Source organism: Perca flavescens, chromosome 11 (genome assembly GCF_004354835.1).
Source record: "Perca flavescens isolate YP-PL-M2 chromosome 11, PFLA_1.0, whole genome shotgun sequence".
Classification (NCBI taxonomy): Eukaryota; Metazoa; Chordata; class Actinopteri; order Perciformes; family Percidae; genus Perca; species Perca flavescens.
In genome coordinates this window covers 6,263,919-6,282,728 of record NC_041341.1, presented here as the reverse complement: position 1 = coordinate 6,282,728, position 18,810 = coordinate 6,263,919, and the positions used below count along the sequence as shown (strand labels likewise).

Here is an 18,810-nt window from a genome sequence, read left to right as displayed (position 1 = left end):
AACTAGTTAAGTGGTGACGTTAGTAAATTAGCCAGTAGGCCCACGGTGCCTCAGCTAAACCTTTGCTAACTTATTTCAGAAGCTAGTAGCATGTTAGCAAGTCATTATGTCCACATTGCTGATGATTATTTATCTAAAATCTAAGTGTGAAGATATTTTGTTAAAGCACCAATTGTCAACCCTAGAATATCGCCGCAATATCAATATCGAGGTATTTGCTCAAGAATATAGTGATATCTGATTTTCCCCCTATCGCCAAATCCTAATACAAGTAATAAGTTTCAAGAACATTTGTATTTTTTAGTGACACCTGTAACACCTGTCTATAGCCTCATTTGATCCTACAGTGTTATTACACTGTACTTGCTTTTGGATCATGACAAAAAATAATGAAAATTGTTTATCGTAAAATAAAAGATATAGTGTCTCTTGCATCACATACATTAGGAACAAGTATCTAAGTGGTCTTGAAGAGGATTCTATTTTTTTGTCTCTCATTTGGACTCGGTCTTAACTAGTCCTGGTCTTGGACTTGACAAAGGTTGACTTGACTACACCACTATTCACCTTGACATCTCAACTGCTGTACTCCATTACTATCCTGCAAAATACAAGTCAACAGCTCCATCTTCTGGCAAGTCAGCAAAGCATCTTATGAATAACTGTGGCAGTTGACAGGCTGTTATATTAAGTTTTTTTTGCAGGCATCTGTCATCCAAGTGGACCGAGAAGTGGATCACCACAAAAAACAAAAGACAGGCTTTAACACTTGCATCCTTTAGTTTGGTTGAATCACACTAGGGTTGGTTTTCCCTCTTGGTACGGTTCGTTTGGGCAGGTATGAAACAATCCCACTCAGATACCCAGGATTATGAAGGCTAATAAGACACCTAAACAATAAAGTATGTTTCCATCATATTTAACCCTAGCCCTAGTTTCTCTGTGACTTTAATTAATCCCTCCTTTCTGACCCTATTTACAGACGTGACACCTTTCTGGATGACGTCACATTATCTGCCAGCAAAAGTTGTACCACTGCTCTTTTTTTATTTATTTAACAAAGCCCTGCTGCCTCAACAGAGTGGCCCTATTATATTTAAATGAATGAAAGGGCTGCGTATTTTCACACAATGTTGTCTAAATGCAGCTTCATAACTCTGAAATGCCTATCACTTAGTGAGAATTAGAGATGATTGGAAAACGGCCAGTAAGAGTATCTGGTTCTGTCTGTTTAACTGATTAATGCCCTGCAGGCTTGTAACCCCTGGTGACCCGTGTTCTTAGAGACACGGTAAACACATTCTCTCAACCCCCATGGCAACCCATCGCATTCACATAATTTGTGTAAAATAAGTTAAATGTAACTGATATTATCTGATGAACTGTAAATAATCCTGTCTTTTAAAAGTACCTGTTGTTTAACTTGTTGCCAAAAGAACTTTATAGTGCTTTAAATATTTGTGTAATAGAGACAACAAATGTGATACAGGGATCAAACATGAATGGCACTAAAGTGAAAAAATAAGTTTTCTCCCTGAACTGAAAGAGAACATGATCTTTTGTGCTGACAGTTGTATCTGATAAACAACAGCTGATGGTTTTCTCTACTTGAAGGGAAAGTGTGGCTGTTCAGGGGCATCTTTTTTCTCTGTGAAACAGGAGCCCAGCAGGCCTGTACTTTCTGTTAGCAACAACATGGACACAAATCACAGAGATGATGCTTTGACCAAACATAGAGACATGAGTTCAAAGCTGTAGTTAGGAAATGTTTCCATCAAAAGGAGAAACAGTTCCCTGGGAAGAAAACTTGCATTAAACCGGTGATTACCTAGAGACAGGATATGGTGCTTAGGACTCTTTGTAGAGAGGAAAAGTGCACAACAAGCAATAGTTGAAGCACAAGTCTTTTAATTGATGGGTAATCATATCTTCACTTTCTGTATTTGATAATTCACTCACTGAACAGCAGGAAAATATTCATTCATTTCTCCTTAGACCGAGTCTGATCTCAGTCCCTCCACCGCCTCTCTACAGCATGTTGGTCTCAGAGGAGCCAGGCTGCAGTATCTGAAGAGTTACAATGAGTTTAACTGCTTTTCTAAACCAGGGGTACAAGAAGGCATAGATCACAGGGTTTAGACAAGAGTTAGACAAATACAGAGTGTATGAATATTGACCAATTAAAGCTATAATCCAGTTGTAATCTACCCATTTAATGATGTATAATGGGCATACACACATTAGAAAAACAACTACAAGAACACCAAGATTCCTGGCTGCTTTCAGCTCTGATTTCTTTGCCTTTGGAGTCACTGAATGCTGGAGTGTGACAGCTGTAATGTGAGAGCGCATGGCACGAGCCTGAGACACAGCCACGGCAAATACTCTCAGATACAGAGCTACGATGACAGTAACTGGAACAATAAAGTTAACAAAAAGATCAAAAAGCAGTGAGATGTCTTCACTGACCATAAAACATGCTCCGTCACAGTATTTATAACCACCTGGTTGAGTCGGAAGATCTTTTACAAAGAAAAAGCTGTAGGTAACAGCACAGAGCCAACACACACAAACACAGAATTTAACTCTTCTTGCAGTGACTTTAGTGTTATAGTGCAGAGGGTCACAAATAGCTACATAACGGTCAACTGATATGAGCACGATGTCACCTATTGAGGCTGAGGGAATGATGATGGCAAGAACCATAATTGTAGAACACGCAAAGTCACCAAGAAACCAGCAGGATGTTTTTAGGAGAACTTCTACAGGCATCAGCAGGAGGCCCACTAGAAGGTCAGAGACAGCCAGAGAGAGGAGGAGGAAGTTGGTGGGTGTGTGGAGCTGTCTGGAGGGAAAGAGAAAAGCACAATTTAACCAACAAGAGTGATAAAACCAGTATTCAAAATGAAAATACAAGTCCACGAGTTTGAACATTTTCCATTCCACCATATCAGTAGTTACCATATGTTTAAGTGTAGACAGTTAAAATTACTTTGTTGAGGTCACGGTGGACAGAAACAATGCTTAATATTGGTAATAGAGTGGACATGAACAACAGTCTCTTGCATCAAAGTCAGACATTTGGAGCAACATTATTCAGAACTAACTCAAAGACAATTCTAAATGTACAGCAGCTGTTCACATTTTTAAGTTACAATTCCTGTAGAGAGAAGCTGAGAAGTTAATATCTGCCTGAAGTGGGAGATAGAGATGATGATAACCAGGTTGAGAGTCACAGTGATTGGAGAGATGGAATAAAGCATAATGGTAACTGTTTGGGGCCAACGAGGCAAGGGCTTCCAGCAGGAGGTGTTTGGGAACTGTGGAAAGCAGAGCTTGTCTCTGTCCTCAACCTCCATCTGCAGAGATCTGCAGATTGCTGCAGCTCTGGCAGCTTTCTGAACAAACCTGAGTTATGTAACTGAATTATCTCTCTCACATTCTCTTCATCTCCTCCTCTCTCTCAGTCCCTGTTGGACTCTGATGCCCCTCCTCCCTCGCTCTGCACATCCCACCATCATCATTGCTCTCTCTGTAACCCTGCCTTTCTTACTGTCTCTCTATCCAATCTCTCTTTTGTCATTTTCTACACTTGTTTCCTTTCCTTTGTCCTATTATTGTCCTACGGATTACTTTTCAAGTTTCTAAAACAGTAGTCTTGCATTGCCAGCTCTATCTCCACAGCCCTTTGGAGAACGGTCTGGCTACCCCACAGATGCATTCTGGGATAGGAAAAAATGAATTTGCATTTCTTTACCCAATCACAATTGACTCGGGAGGTGCGAAAGTCTGTATGCAGAGACGGTGGCTCTCGGGAAGGAAATCGTTTTGGTGACACATTTGCACCTGGCAAATGAAAACGCCACATACAATAATAAATGAAGTTAACTCACACAATACAGTAATGTGAGCTATTTAAATTAGATGGATTTATGGCTAAACATCATGTGCTCTTACCAGAGTACACGTTACAGACATAGCTATTAATTACATCTCCTTGGTTTTCTCAAAACATCCATCGTTTATTTTGATAAGCATTACTAATTAATACATGGCAGGGTGAAGTATTATAATGAACATTGTTGATGTCAATGACATGACTGTATGTCCTGTTGTCTGTAATAAAATTAAACATTATGTATGGTGGCACTAATTTTCACCTCCTGGTGATAATAATAAAAGCATTTAGTTTCCTTTCATATCGAAATATGAGACAGATGCTACAACATCAACAGACGCTCTGTTCGCAAAACTGCAGGCTAACCTACTAGCTAGCTAGCTAGTAGCACAACATAATTACATCTCCTTGGTTGTCTAAATACATCCATCGTTTATTTAACTAAGCATGTAAACGATCGGGAACAACGAAAACACAATGTTTAACGTTAGTGAATATTTTAAACAATGAAACGGCAAGTTCATGAGTTTGCTACATTTACCGATGTAGAGACGCGAGAGAGAAGCTCATGAACGTGCATGTTGCTACCGGTTGCTACGAAAACACAAACAAATTGTTGCTAATGCGCATGTCCATCGTGAAGTCATGGGCCAAGAATGCGGAAGAGCTGAGCTCCATGTTGGATTAATGCGCTTTTGAGAACTCTCATTGGAACGTACGGGGCTTCCCGCCGAACACTGTATCCAGTTCTCTTAATACATCCATGGTCTCATCATTCTCCTGTTCTTTTTCAGGTTAGTTGCAAGCGAAAACACACGTGGTCAAAATAATGTCAGTACAATGTATGAATGCTTTTCCGTGTTTTATACTGGATGAAGATTGTAGTTAGTAGTTATTTAGAGGAACACAGAGTAACGTGGTCGGAATGCTACAGCTAAAGCAGAGTAAGCTAGCTCCAGTTACAGAAAGTGTGTGCCACGTCGGGTATATTGTCCTATTTTGAGGCTCCTATGTGATTTTATTTCGTAAAACCCTGTCCTGTTAAATGGTGTTTAAGCAAGTGTGTGTTTGAAATACTGTTATGTACAGAGTTAACTTTTGCTTGAGTAATTCTCCTGCCAGCTGTACTCTTTTTGTTAATAGAATTATCAGCATTCTGCTAATATGTTAGCATTCAGCCTGTGCGTTTGAAATCTTATTCGTAACGAGTGACGCTGCAGTTATTAGTTATTAGTACAGTTATTAAAGCTGTAAGCAGTAGACCAAAGAAGTTTGGGAAAAGGTGTATTTTACTTTCATTTGGATATGAAGACAAACAGAATATATGGATTCTGAAAATAATGTTTATTTGGGAAACTGAATTCAAATTATGTGGTGATTATGGTAACTTGATGTTCTTATGAGAAGGAATGTGAAATTGAGAACATATTTAAAGTACATGTTTATGTATAAAATAAAGTCTGGCAGAAGCGAGAGAAGGAAACAACCTGTTGCAGGTCTCATCATTCTCCTGTTCTTTTTCAGAACAATATTTTAATCTGTCCACAAGCCTCACGCCCGGGGCCTGTTACATACGTCCATCATATTTACAATCTATGGTTTGCTGTCCGAGGCCCAGCCAATCAGCGTCGTGTGCAGAGCTACTGGCAGCTAAAGGCATGGTTTAGGTGTGTGCTTGATGACATATTAAACAACAATGGAGGCTCCTAAAGAAGGCAGCTTAGATACTACTATAGCATCAGTCAGTGTTGTGACCAAATCATCTTTTCTCAAGTCTAAAGCAAGTCTCAAGTTATTTAAGTGTGGACAAGTCAAGTCAAGTCACAGATTTTGTCAAGTCCAGTCCTTAGTTAAGGTAAGTCAAGTCACAAAATATATTACTTTTAAAGCTAACCTGTGAACTAGCCAATTGAGTTCTGATATTTGCATATCGGGCTAACATTTATTAGCTTATGTTAATTGTGAGTGAAACGATTGTGAGGCTAATGTTAGCTAACATCAGACCTTGTGCAGACCTCTGCTTCGTCCCATCTCTTCCTCATCAGTGGTAGTAGGAGAGAAGCTGCAGCTCTGGAAGCTTTCTGCCAAGAAATGTCATGCAACTGATTTTTCTCTTTCTACCATTTTCTCCACCTTTCCCATTCTCCCTCATAATCTCTGGTGCACACTGATGTCTTACCTGTCAGGGTTGTGCAGGTTCAGACCCAAAATGCAGAGACAGCAAGAGCCAGGATAGCAACCCGGTCTCACGCCAGGTCGTGTAATAGACAAGTAATTTTGATTCATAAATTTGTGTACAGGTTACGATTTTGACGTTTTTTTCATTTATATGCAACGACTTTTGAACGTGTACAGGTCACGCTTTTCGAACCTGCTCTGGGGGACGCAACAACGGGGAAATGAAGCGCCACACGCCAGCCACAACAACGGGACGGGCCGCCACTCGCAGGACGCGTTCCACGGGCGCAGGGGCACACAACAACAACAACAACCCGGGTGAAAGTCCTGTGTTTTCTGTTTTTCTGTGTTAGGAAAAAAGAATAACGGGGAAAGGAACCGTCACACGCGGGACACGCCGACAAAGGAACTGCAACACGCGGGACGCGATCCCCGGTCTCCCGGGTGAAAGTCCTGTGTTTTCTGACCCATCCACCACCCCGACCAACCTCCCTACGCGGACTTTCGCCTTATCAATATTACTCGCTACCGTCAGCGTTCTGGGATCACGAAATATGCTTCCCATTAAAATGCATTGCTTTCAATTTCGTAATCGCCAAACGAAAAAAAAAGGCATTTACGTAACCTGTCCACGACTTAAGATAAAAATTAGGTGACTATTACACGAACTGGCGTGAGACCTGGCTGAGGATAGAGAAATAAAAGGTCTTACTATTTATTACTCCAAGGAATAAACACTGGAAAACTATTACAGGATGAACATGAGGTGCCAAGGGCACAATGACAAACAAAGTGACAAAAGAACTCAAAGAACATGACAGGTTAAATACACGAGGAACTAATCACGAGACAAGGTACAGCTGGAGTGGGCAGGGAACTGGAATAAATGATTGGGTAACAAGACTTTCAAAACAAAAAGGCCCTGACATACCAAGCCGACGGCCAGGAACTAGTGACAACAAAGGCCGACTGTGGCGTCGGCCCACCTCGCCTTTGTCCCAAAGTGCCCAAAGTCGGGGTGACAGACTGCGGTTGGAAATCTGAAGGATGGGAAATAGTTTTAACGTGATTTTAAAATCAACAAAAATGCTCATGTTACCATTACTTAGCTCATTCTTGTTTTCCTATCTGTGTTGCAAGTTATAGGAGCTTAACGTGAGCTGGGAGCTTCATGGAGACAGCTAAAGTTTATGTTAGCTGCCCTACAGCTGTCAGAGTTAGCTTCTACTTCATATATTACCTTCTAATAGCTGTATTCTCAGCCCTCTGCTTGATTCCCTGCTGACTTCTAACTATTCTGATTCACGGCCTGCAAGCATAGCCTAACAGTCAGCAAGCCTCGGGCCTTCCCACCTCCCATCTGACCTCTCCTTTGCTGTCTGAATGAATTTGGCTGGCGTAGTCTTGTTGTTAGCACTACAAAATAACACTAAAAGCGCACTGTTGGCCAAAAGATGCAGAATCAGAAAAGGTAGGATTTTAAAGGGTCCAACAAGTCTTCCGAAAACCAATGACAATATATGTTGTTTATCCCTACCCTCTTATACGACCCAGAGGAGCATTTTATTCCCTCCAGAAAAACGCGATTATGCAATCGCATAATTCAATGCATAATCAGCCAAAGTCCTCATATTCATGCGGGGGCCGCATTTTTTCAAATACGCCGCATTTTTGCCGCATAAATTGACGATTTCCGCGCAAAATATGCGGTGCTTGCATGATTTCATAATCCCCGCATTTTCGTTGCAAAAAAGTCACATATATCTTAGGAGAAAGTTGAAAAAATGTTGCGTTTACTCAGCGTTTACTTCACACAAGAGCAGCCATTTTCCCCTGTCGCCATGGGAACGTTATGAAGTGACGTAATTACACGACGTGAACAACAAAAGCAGTGTTGGAGGTTGAATTTGACATGTACTTTGAGTCTCTTAAGTTGGTATCCAATAAGAAAGCTATCTTAATATCTGATCACTCAAATTCCTTTAAGTGCTCCTGCTGTCTATATTATTATTATTATTATTATTATTATTATTATTATTATTATTATTATTATTATTATTATTATTATATGTATTATTAACGATTTTTGAAAGTCTCTCTTTTTGTATCTTTTATTTCCCTCTGTTTAGACTATTACTTTTATTTTTACTTTCATATTATATTATTTGTATATTGTATATTATATATCTTATTTGTTTACTTATTGCGATGACTGAATATCTGTAAACTATTTTTGTAAATTAAGTTTAAAAAAAGCAGGGTGTTGGTGGAATCACTTTTTCAAGTCGAACAGCAGTTTTTGCAAGTTCCTGCAATTTTTGCATGTTCCCGCAATTTCATCGCATAAAATTGCATAAATATCCCGCATATTGAATCGCATCTTTTAAGAAAACGGGCCGCATAATCAAGGATTTTTGCCCGCAACAATCACAAAAAAACTCGTTTTTCTGGAAGGACTGCAGATCACCCTGATAGATAACCAGAATTGTGAGTCAGAATGTAAACTGGGCTACACATTGTAAGCACAATTACATTAACCTTAAACTAACTTAATTAAAATGCCACAACCCATACTATTTTTTTGTTAATTATTAGAATATAGACATTAAGAGAATTAATCGTTATGCAAGTACATTTACTTTTAATATTTAAAAGTACATTTAAAATCCGGTACTTTTTACTTTCATTTAAATAGGGTTCTCATTGTTGTACTTCTACTTTTGCTAAATTAAATATGTCTCTAGTTATTTGTACTTTTACTTAAGTACTGAGATTCAGTACTTCTTCCACCACTGCTGCTGAGCTACACCAAACTCTTTGGTACAGTGGGTTTTATTATGAGAGGTGAGTGTCTGGCATCGTAAGGCATATTGGTGGTGGTAGAGTGTGGTCCCCCCCCTCCCCGAAGCGCTTTGAGTGTCTATGATAAAGCACTATAGAAATGTATGGAATTATTATTATTATTATTATTATTATTATTGTTATTATAATAGCTGTGAGAGTGAACAAAAACAGTAAAGGTTTTGGCCTCAAAACCAAAATACCAATGAGTTAAAAACTGTCTGTAGAGTTGGGAGGAGCTGCACAGTCAGGGGATAATTCTCTGTGGATTTGTGACTGACAGCAACCCCTCTCACATTACACATGGTAATTAAATCCCTTTTTATGTTAAAAAAGAAATCAAAAAAATTCCACTTGATTAAATTATTGCATGCTTAGACACAATATCAACTGAAAAAACAGTCCTGTTCAGTAATGATTACATCATATGTTAATGAGTTCATGCTGATGCTTGTTTGTCTTCACACCTCTGCTGGCAGTGACACCTCATTGGTCGAGATGTCATCATCTGACTAACCCATGCAGGTGTGAACAAACTTCCTGTCCAGAGGGGTTCAGCACACCGCCTTTAGGAGCCACTAATGGGCTGCAAAACATTGTTCATAGAGAGGCAAATCAAATCTTTCAGTTTTAGCTCTGCTAATTAAGACACCAAAGCATACACACAAACGTTGCCTCATTTGCCAACTTACTGAAGCCTTTGTTTTAATGCAGTTTTTATTGTTATATGATTGTAAATACTGCTTAAAGTTAACTTTTTTGGCCACCAGCCACACAGGCTGGGATTAGTGTCCCATTTGAAAATAAACTTTTTTTTTTTTACTTTACGGAACTATGTCCGCTTTTGCATCACGTGTGAACAGAATGTACAAATGTACTGATCTAATACAAACCAAGATCTTTTTCTTAACATATCTAAGTAGTTTTGGTGCATTTACCTTACAAAACTGTGACTGTTTAACCCAAACATCATAAGATGGAATATCAACAATTCTAGTTGCTTGTTTACTTCTGTTGAAAAGTGAACTTACATAGTGACGTTATCTCCAATGTCTCCCAAAATCCTCCCCCCCTCTCCAGTCCTCTCACCCTAACCTCAACCCTCTTTCCTCTCCACGTAACTCCCCCCTCTTTCCCACCATATTTACCTTCTCCTTCCTCCTCCCCCCCTCCACCAGTTCTTTCTGATGCACAACCCGGTCCTTCAGGCCTCTGTACGTTGGAGGTGGTGGCGCCCGGGGGGGCCTGGCGAGGTGACTCAGCTCCCAATCCAACTCCCTAAACGTAACCCAAGACGACTTTTGGACCACTTCCAAGGAGGACGGAGGTTTATCTGGACCTCCTCTGCAGCACATCATAACCAACTATTTAACCCCCGTTTTTTCCTTTCTTTTCCTTATTTCCTTCTTTTCTTTTTTATCTGACTTTTTTATTCCTTTAATCCATATTTATGTTTAATAATAACTGTGTATTTGTTTTAATATTAACATATTTATATCTTTAATAGCATGCTTTTTAGATTTTATTATTCTTTCCTTTTCGGGGGTTCATTTTTAAATTTTTTGCCTTGGTTGTCCTTTATAATTTTTGTTCTGTCTTATCTATATTTTATTAATAATTTCATTGTTTCTTTCTCTTGTCTTAATATTTATTATTATTATTATTATCATCATCGTCATTTATTATTACACATTGAATTACTTGCCTCAAGATTTTAACATGATAATACACATGCCATTGGTTTTATGTATGACTAACAGTGTGGTTTTATTCTATGATGTATTTTAAATTATTTATGGTTATTTATTTATTTTATAAATATTTTACTTTTTAAGCACTTTTAAACCTCAGCACGTATTACTAATTTTGAATGTTATGTGCACTTTTTAACCTCAAGGGCAAGTAATTCAGATAGTATTTTAGACTATTTAAATGTTTTTAGTCCTTTTTAATGTTATATAATATTCCTTCATATTGGGATAGATTTTTGTATATTGCAACGCCAGGGCATTTATTTTCATAACTCTATTCTTTTTTTTTTTTGATTTTAATTATTTATTTTGTAATGTCTTCCAGAGAGGGGCCAGGGCAGGTGTGGAGGTGACCTTTTATTTAAAGTTTTATTCTCCCGCTGTCCATTCTGTCCAGTGGTTCTTTTATTCTGCTTTTAATATCTGGCTTTCTTTTAAGCAGCTTTTATATACCCAAACTTGGTTTTTCAAGGAGGTTTTTATTCACACCAGTGGTCCCCTTGTGCCCCTCACAATGCCCATCCCAGATGTTGCGTTTTAAGCCAATCCTAACCCTAGTTTCTCCCTCTGATTAATCCCTCCATTCCTGACCTTAACCCCAGACACAAACTTTCTGGATGATGTCACATTACGTGCCAGCGAAGCTTGTACCACTGTTTTCTTGTTGTTGATTTTTTAAAAGAAGCCCTGCTGCTTTAACAGAGAGGCCCATTTAAATGAATGAGAGGGCTGTGTTTTTTCACAGACTAAATGCAGCTTCACACCTCAAAAACGATTATCACTTAGTGAGATTTTGGGACAATTGTAAAATAGCCTTTAACACCCCCAGTGGCCATTAAGAGTATCTGGTTCTGTCTCTGACCCTGCAGGTTAGCAAACCTCAGAGACACAGTAAACAAATGTGTCTTTGTCTATCTGGATGATGCAGAGGTCCCTGGGTGGTTTTCATTTCTACAGGCAGTTCATCTACAATTACATATCTGTTGCTGCTCCACTCCATCACTAAACCTCTCACCCCCCCCCCACCCCCATATCACCTGTAGATAATCATGTCTTCTCAAATAATCAGTTTTTTTTATTTTTGCCTAAAATGGTGCTTGAAATACTACTGTCATAGAGACAATAAATGTTATACAGGGATCAAATATGAATGACACTAAGGGAACACGATATTTTTGTACTGACAGTTTTATGTGAAACACAATTACAGTTCACAGCTGATGTTTTTCTATACTTGATGGGAAAGTGTAGTTGTTCAGGGGCATCTTTTTATTTTTGTTTGCAACTAAATTGACACAAATTACTTGGATGATGCTTTTACCAATATAGTGACGTGAATACAAAGCTTTAGTAGTTCTTTTGTTATGTTGGGATGCCATTTTTCCTATAACAAAGAAAAAAACGTTTTCCTTGGAAAAATACTCTTTATAAGTGTCATACATATGTAAATATGTGATTACTTAAAAATCTGTATATCGTGCTTATGACTCCTTTAAATGCAGCAGCATCAGAGAGGAAAATATACAACAAGATAAGGCTAAAGCACAGGCCTTTACATTGTTGTTCATACACAATTTAGACTTTTAGAGAGGAAAGCATATTTTCACATTTTGTAACAGTAGGAAAATTTTCATTCCTTTTTTCCTCAGACCGAGTCTGATCTCAGTCCCTCCAGAGCCTCTCTACAGCATGTTGGTCTCACAGGAGCCAGACTGCAGTATCTGAATCTAAAACAAGGCATAGATCACAGGGTTTAGACAGGAGTTAAAATAATACAGATGGATTGCAAATGATGCAACTATCAAGATGTCACAGATGAGTTAAAGCAGGAGTAAAACAAGGCATAAGATCATCAATAAATGTTATACAGGGATCAAATATGAATGACACTTGACTGAAATGATTACAACAATTTTTTTTTTCTAAGCTGAAAGGGAACATGATGTTTTTGTACCAACAGTTTATCTGAAACACAACAGTTTCTATACTGGAAACATACATACACATGAAAGATTCCCTAAGAAAAAAACAAGACTGCGTAAGTGTCATACATGTGTGAATTTAAAGCTTGCATTAAACTAGGTTATTATCTAGAAACAGTACATCGTTCCTTAAATGCAGCAGCATTAGAGAGACAAAATACACAACAAGATAAAGCTGAATCACAGGTCTTTCTATTATTGTTCATACACAATTTAGACTTAAAGACAGGAAAGCATATGTTCACCTTCTGTATTTGATATTTCACTCACTGAACAGCAGGAACATATTCATTCATTCATCCTTAAACCAAGTCTGATCTCAGTCCCTCCACCGCCTCTCTACAGCATGTTGGTCTCAGAGGAGCCAGGCTGCAGTATCTGAAGAGTTACAATGAGTTTAACTGATTTTCTAAACCAGGGGTAAAAAAAGGCATAGATCACAGGGTTTAGACAAGAGTTAGAATAGAACAAGAAGAGAACATAGAATGCAGCTGAAGCATTGACCAAGTTGTCACCTGCAAGAGAGACAGAGTAATATGGGCAGAAACACATTAGAAAAACAACTACAAGAACACCAAGAGTCCTGGCTGCTTTCAGCTCTGATTTCTTTGCCTTTGGAGTCACTGAATGCTGGAGTGTGACAGCTGTAATGTGAGAGCGCATGGCATGAGCCTGAGACACAGCCACGGCAAATATTCTCAGATACAGAGCTACGATGAGAATAACTGGAACAATAAAGCACAAAACAAGATCCATTACTCCTATGAAATATTCAATGACAAACACACATTCTCCGTAGCAGGAATTATACCTCCCCGTTTGAGTCAGGTCATCCTTCAGATAGAGAAAGCTGTAGGAAAGAGAACAGAGCCAACACAGACAAACACAAAATTTAACTCTGTTCACAGTGATTCTGGTGGTGTAATGCAGAGGGTCACAAATAGCCACATAGCGGTCAACTGATATGAGCACTATGTCACCTATTGAGGATGCGAGAATGATGGCTGTAACATACTTATACAGGGTACACACAATGTCACCAAGAAACCAGCAGGATGTTTTTCGGAGGATTTCTCCAGGCATCAGCAGGAGGCCCACTAGAAAGTCAGAGACAGCCAGAGATAGGAGGAGGATGTTGGTGGGTGTGTGGAGCTGCCTGGAGAGAAAGAGAAAAGCACCATTAAACCAACAAGTCCTCATATCTAAATGACAAACAAACATTTGATGATAGTTCTTTCTGAAACAATGGAAACAATCATTCCAAAAACGCTCATGAGTTTTTTTCTGATCTGATATAGAAACAGGCCTTATTCTGAGCAGTCACTTTGATTATCACAGTATGAAAAGAACAGGTGTTATTGTAATAACATCATAAATGGCTCCCCCAAGCATCCCAATAAGCCATGACAGTGAGACATCAAGCCAGCATGCACAATACCAGGACCCTGAAACAGACACAAAGTGTTCATATATCTAAAACGTCAATTGTTGAGACAATCATCTTAACCTGAAGTGGGAGACTGAGATGATGACGAGCAGGTTGAGAGCTACAGTGAGCAGAGAGATGGAGTAGAGCAAAATGTGAATGAGCATCACTTCAAACCAAGGAGGTGTCAGCTTCCTGCATGAGGTGTTGAAGAGTTGTGGAAAGCAGAGCTCTGCTCCGTTCTGTGTCTCCGTCATCAGTGGGAGGATGAGAGAGACCTCAGCTCTCTGCTTCAAACTCCTTTTCTTGCTCTACACATTACGTCATCTTCTACACTTTCTCTGTTAGTCCACAAGCCTTTCAATAATATTATTTTCTTTTCAATCCTCCGGTGTTCTGCCTTTCAAAATCTTCTGTCACCCCCGGATTCCAGACTTCCAGATCTCGACCCAGCTGAACACATGCAACAGCATGGCCTGGAGCAGTTATAAGCACTTTAATCCTTAGACAATTGGGCGGCAGGTCAGTGATTCAGTTTGTTTCAAGCTAATTGAACCCTTAAGTCTTCAACAGATTCCTAGTAATAGCCCCATGCGTTGTCTTCTATGGCGTCAGGTCCATGTCATATCTCCAGAGCGTGATAAAACATGCTCATGATCACATTATATAATTTCAACAATCAAGAGTTGTACAGGCAGCTGCGAGTGTGAAACAAAACATAGGAAGAGGGGAAATAATGGCACCTTTGCATGTAAGACTAAGCATCACGCGCACACAGCAGCCACCATGTGCCCGAGACGGTCTGCTTTGCATGCACTTGAGGGGCAGACACGCACTCGCAGGTAAACTCCTCTTTACTTTACTTTATTTACTTTATTAGGATCCCCATTAGCTGATGCAACAAATGCATCCGCTACTCTTCCTGGGGTCCACACATAACATGAATAAACAAACAAATCTACACCGAAACAACAAATTCTCATAAAATACAAATATACATATATACATACTCACATATAGACATATACATGCACACACACATATACCTCTACATACACATACAATATACTCTATCTACCAATATAAGTTAACATAAAAAATCCTTTGTTGTTTTTTAAAACTCATAATATTTTGAATTTTAACAATATGACCTGGAAGAGAGTTCCATTCAACCATAGCTCTATACAACACTGTACGTTGTTTGGAATTTGTTCTAGATTTTGGAATAATATATTTACCAATTACGGCATGCCTCGTGAGATATGTATGTACATTAGAGCTCAGAGTAAGTTGCCTATACAGAGAATCTGGAGTTTTCCATAAATTAATTTTATTTATAAAGCCAAAGAGTGATATTTTTAACCTCGCATCAACCGGTAACCAGTATAGTTTGCTGTGCATTTTGTTAACATTCGCCCTCGTCGTACAAAAAAGGGCTAAATGTGCAGCTCTATTCTGAACCCTCTGTAGTTTCCCTAAATTCTTCTTTGTAGTTCCTGACCAAACCACCGAGCAGTAATCTAAGTGTGATAACACTACTGTCTGCAAAACAGGTTTAATTAAATATGAATTTATGAAACACCTTTTAACTACAGATATATTTCTCCCCATTTTTTCACTACTTCATCTATATGTCTTGACCACGACAAAGTGCAGTCTAATGTTACCCCAAGAAGCTTTATTTCATGTACCTGCTCAACAGCAACATTATTTAGTACTAAATCCAACTTGGGCCTTGTTTTTAGTGAACATTTAGTTCCAAATAAAATACTTTTAGTCTTGCCTGTATTTAGGACAATTTTATTATCAATTACCCAATTAGATACCATCTGCAACTCATTGTTGAGAGCTGCAGAAATGTTTTCCAAAGCTGATGCCGGCATATAAAGTGTTACATCATCCGCATACATAGACACAACAGCTCCTCTACAGACCAATGGGAGATCATTTGTGAAAATAGAAAAAAGCAATGGTCCTAATGAAGACCCTTGTGGAATCCCACATGCTACAGACCTCACCTCAGAGAAGCTTCCATTAAAATACACCTTCTGTGTTCTGTCATGTAGCTCTCTACGCATGCTAATGCAGATGGTGCAAAACCATGGTGATCAATATCCTTTAACCAATCTTCTGTTATTTGTACCAGAGCTGTACAAGTTGAATGTCCTTCTCTATAAGCATGCTAGTATTTACTTAACAATTCATTCTTGGTAAAATAACCTTGTATCTGGTTAAATACAATTTTCTCTAAAAGTTTACTTATAGAAGGTAACAAACTAATTGGTCGACTATTAAAAAAATATGACATATGGAAGTGGCAATGTGGTCTGCTACCATCCTTAATAGCTTTCCATCAAGGTTATCCGTACCAGATGGCTTGTCATTATTATTAGACAATAATAGTTGTTTTACTTCTTCTCTTGACACTTCTATAAATTTAAATGAGCAGTTCTTATCATTCATTATTTCTTCCTATATACATGAATAATTTGAGTTACAGTATGATGTTGGCATTTTCTGCCTTAATTTACAAACTTTATCAATGAAATAATCATTAAAATAATTTGCAATGTCTACAGGTTTAGTTATAAACGATCCATCCACTTCAATCCAAGATGGAGTCAAATTACTACCCATGAAATTATTTAAGGTGCTCCAAAGCTTTTTTCCCATCATATTTTATACAATCAATCCTAGATTCATAATACAGTTTCTTCTTCTTCTTTCTATTAGAGTTGGTAACATAATTCCTCAATTTACAATATATTTGCCAATCATATAAGGATCCAGACTTCCTTGCCACTTCTTTTGCATTTTCCCTTTGACCCATATATCCTTTTAATTCCTCATCAACCCAAGGAGCCCCAGCAGTTCTAACAGTCAGCCTCTTTACAGGTGCATGCTTATCCATAACAGGAGCCAACAATTTCATGAATACATTAAGTGCAGTATCCAGGTCTTTCTGTTGAATGACATCAGACCAACAGATATTTCCAACATCTTCCACATATAAATCACAATCAAAATCCTTGTACATTCTTTTATACACATTTTTTGGCCCCGCCTTTGGAACCTTAATTTTCCTTGATAAGCCCACCAAATTATGATCACTAAAGCCGATCGAAATTGATACGGCTTTGGAACAGAGTTCAGCTACATTAGTATAAATATGATCTATACATGAAGATGATGTGAATCCTGTGTTATTAATACATTCCCTTGTTGGCTGGTTAATAACCTGAACCAAATTACAGGCCCCAGTTATAGTAAGAATTTTCTATTTCAGTGAACATTGTGTGATTCAGTGATCAATATTATGGTCTCCCAAGATATAAACTGGAATTTTGTTCCTTAAACTACAAATATTTATATGAGCTATCTTTAAGCCTTTCTTGGGAAATGACATTATAGTGTTCAAAAGTTAACATACGTTCAGTTTAATATATGTAGTCCTATAGTCCATGTAAGTACTCACTCAAACCCACCTTCTTAGCTGATCTTTCCATTTAGACCTGTCATCCTCTGAGAGGGAGAATGAACAATAAGTCTGTCATGGCGAATGTAGGCAATATTTCCCTTTGCTCGTTCGGCCCGAATACTGAGGTGCAGAAATATATGCAGTGGAGTTTGGCATGTGATAGTGTGATAAAATCAGTGGTAAAGAAAATGGTGGGATGAGCGTTTGCTGACAGCACTGTGGGAGTGCAAACTGAAGGTACACAACAGTTTGCATCAGTTGCCATCTGGGAAAGAGACAGGTACCTGACAGGGAGATCGCTCAGGAGAGGACGCTGGCGCTGTCTCTTCGCCGCTTCTCCAGTCGAGCCAAAATAACGCCAAGTTTTTAAGCAAACTTTTTTAAATAACCTTTTACTATCCATGCCACCGACCAGTGGACCTTTTTAAATAACCGTTTACTTTCCGCACCACCAAACAGCGGACCTTTTCTGGATAACTATCAGGTAGCTTTCTAGTCTAACGGTGGCCTACCTGTTGCCGCTAGCAAAACACCTGCTCGGAGACTCCCTGGATTTTGCCATCGCCGCTGCTGCCGCAGTCGGAGGGGTCTCCTCCTGGACAGCCTCGACTCAGCTTGTCCATGCCATCATGAAGAGCATTTGAGAAGCCTGAAACCATCCATCGCCGCTGACGCAGAGTTGAAAAGTCCTTGTAGCTAGCATCTCTGGCTACGCGGCTAAAAACAACCGCCACCGCCCGGCACCACCACTATGTTGAGTTACTCCGTCAACCAGCTAATGAATCTCAACAGTTTCTTCACTCCACCGTGCACTGCAGTGATTAAACAACTAGGACTTATCCGCCGTCCACGCTACATCCATAGAAGTTCCCGCAGAAAGTTTGTCTGCTCACAGACAAGTCTTACCATCCCGGCTCTCTGGTCAGCAACGCGAACTGTCGTTCCACTTATACGTCATCAGAGTGCTGTCTACTACCGGATAAGTAGTTTGGACGTCTCCATGGCAACACCTCTCAGTGAGCTAAATGGGAAACGTGGAGTGGACTCCAGCCTGCTACGGCCAGTGCAAAGACTTGTTGCATCATCAAGTAGCAAAATTGAACTCTTAAATGCACAGTCTATTACAAACAAATCCTGTCTCATTCATGACCATATGTGTCCCCACACACACCAAGGGGCATACATTGGACCGGGTCATTACAAACTCTGCCCCTCTCACCAACCTGCAGGTGTATGACCTAGGTGTGTCTGATCAC

General features: G+C 39.2%; 1 protein-coding gene across 1 annotated transcript; it reads right to left on the bottom strand.

Moving 5' to 3' along the window:
- Positions 1–12,989: 12,989 nt before the first annotated feature.
- On the bottom strand, positions 12,990–14,333 carry LOC114564320 (trace amine-associated receptor 13c-like). The gene is made up of 2 exons (XM_028591586.1): positions 14,158–14,333; positions 12,990–13,806 (listed from the first exon to the last, which is right to left on the bottom strand). Exons 1-2 carry the CDS (start codon positions 14,331–14,333, stop codon positions 12,990–12,992), a joined length of 993 nt encoding a protein of 330 aa, XP_028447387.1.
- Positions 14,334–18,810: the final 4,477 nt, after the last annotated feature.